The sequence below is a fragment of the Cyprinodon variegatus genome, unplaced genomic scaffold (assembly GCF_000732505.1).
Source record: "Cyprinodon variegatus isolate N-32 unplaced genomic scaffold, C_variegatus-1.0 Scaffold1522, whole genome shotgun sequence".
Classification (NCBI taxonomy): domain Eukaryota; kingdom Metazoa; phylum Chordata; class Actinopteri; order Cyprinodontiformes; family Cyprinodontidae; genus Cyprinodon; species Cyprinodon variegatus.
The window spans coordinates 24395-26441 of record NW_015151975.1 but is presented as its reverse complement, the minus strand read 5'-3'; the positions used below and the strand labels follow the sequence as shown (position 1 = coordinate 26441).

The following is a 2047-nucleotide window of genomic DNA, read 5'->3' as shown; positions in this document are numbered from 1 at the left end:
AATTCTAGAAACCTCTTTGATCTGGGATTTGAATGACAGGTCCTGATCAGCAGGGGTCTGGCCGTCCCTCCAGATCATCACAGCTGATCCAGTCTCCTCTATAGCTGTAGAACAATCAGAACCTTCACATGCAGGCGATGGAGGACGGGTCCGGCTCAGTACCTTAGAGGAGGCCAGTGGGGTTCATGGTGCAGCAGTCTTACCTTGACTCCACAGTGACCCATAGAAAGTTTGGTGGAGGGATGATTGTGGTGTTGAGCTGCTTTGAGGGGTCAGAGGAAACTCTGCAGCCGACCAGGAGATGTGGATGCTTTGTGGGAACGGTTTGACTGATTGTCTGACCTGTTGATGTGAGGGTGGGGGCCTCCTGGCCCCTGGGGACCGCAGCTCCTGAGCTGAACCCAGATGTTGTGCATCATAGAGCTGCTGACGATAGTTTTGGTTCTGCTCCGTTTCCTTTCAGCTGAAGACGCAGTTTGACTTTGACTATCAGACCAGGGTGGACGGCGAGGTGCTGCTTCATCTCTACGACCGCTTTGGGATCAAGAAGATGGCGTCCCTCCTGGACGGAGTCTTCGCCTTCATCCTGCTGGACACGGCCAACAGGAAGGTCCACCTGGGGAGGGACACGTATGGCGTCCGCCCGCTGTTCAAGTTCCTCACTGATGACGGCTTCCTGGCGGTCTGCTCGGAGGCCAAAGGTCAGCGGAGGGATTGGAACCGTCCAGCGTCTCTGTGGACGGCAGCTAACCTGTCCTTCTGATCGCAGGCCTTTCAGAGATCACCCACTCCATGGAGACCGCCGCCAGCATCGCCCCCTTCCTGCCTGGACACTACGAGGTCTTCGACCTGAAGCTGAACGGCAAAGTTCAGTCCGTCAAGTTTGAGGAGTTCCACTGCTGCACCAGAGAGCCGGCTCACGCCCTCTACGACGCGGTGGAGGGACTGTCGTCAGGTGAGTCCTCCGCCTGCTCCGCTCCCAGCCTTCCTCACTGCAGCTAAAGTCAAACCGACGCGTCTCTCCAGGTTTCGCTGAGGAAACGGTGAAGCGTAACATCAGGAGTCTGTTTGAGAACGCCGTGCGGAAACGCCTGATGGCCCACAGACGCATCGGCTGTCTCCTGTCAGGTAATGTCTGCCGTCTGGGCCGTAGATGAACGGTGATGAGTTCCTCCCTCTGTTAGACCTTCGCTGTGATCCAGACGGTCCAGATGTTTCCAGAACGTTTCCCCATCCAGGATGACCTGATATGACGATGATAGCCTGATAACGGAGACGATCATTGTTATGAGCTCAGCTGGACGACGTCATGGACTGAAACAGGTTTCTGTTCACCGCAGTAGAAGAAGTAAAATCAGTGTGACAGTGGAGAGAAAAACTCCCTTTGAACAGGAACCTGCAGCAGAACCAGGCTCAGCGTGAGCGGCCATCTGCTGAGGCCGAATAATTCAAAATATAAGAGCTTATTAATAAAAATCATTCAGCTTCAAATCAAACTGAATTCAGTTAAAAACTTAACCTGAACTACTCTGTACAATGAAGGCTGAAAACTCTAATCAATGAAATGATGCAACGATGTCACAGTTTAGCATCTGGGCTGTAGTTACTCTGTGTCGCACATTTCATGTATTTTATCGACGGCTGAAACAATGAATCATATTAATCGATTATTTAAATAATCGATCAACTAGTTAAGTAATTTATTAATCGTTAACTGGAGTATAGGGCCACTAAAATGTACCTTTAGCCGACAGAGCGACCCACTTAGAGCAGGAATTATAACCAAGATTGTAAAAAAATATGTAAACATTTTGCATTTAAGATAAAAAAAAGTTTTTGTCCTTCAATATTCTCCATCCAGAACTCCTCAAGAGGAAACGTTTCTGTTTCACCTGCTTTCATTTCGTACAAAATCTTCTTTCAGGAACCTTTGACTGATCTGATTATTATTCGATTCATCGTAAAAATAAACAGATTAATCAATTAGCGGATTAATCATTAGTTTCAGCTCTAATTTTATGGTAACTTTCCAAACACGTTTCTTCCA

At 48.7% G+C, this 2047-nt stretch overlaps 1 protein-coding gene across 1 annotated transcript in view; it reads left to right on the top strand.

Moving 5' to 3' along the window:
* The window catches only part of asns (asparagine synthetase (glutamine-hydrolyzing)), an 18208-nt gene that overhangs the window by 2229 nt on the left and 13932 nt on the right, over nucleotides 1-2047 (top strand). The window contains exons 3-5 of the mRNA XM_015403565.1: nucleotides 464-701; nucleotides 770-955; nucleotides 1027-1128. Of these exons, the coding sequence (XP_015259051.1) occupies nucleotides 464-701; nucleotides 770-955; nucleotides 1027-1128 (526 nt within the window). The remainder of the gene's footprint in view (nucleotides 1-463; nucleotides 702-769; nucleotides 956-1026; nucleotides 1129-2047) is intronic.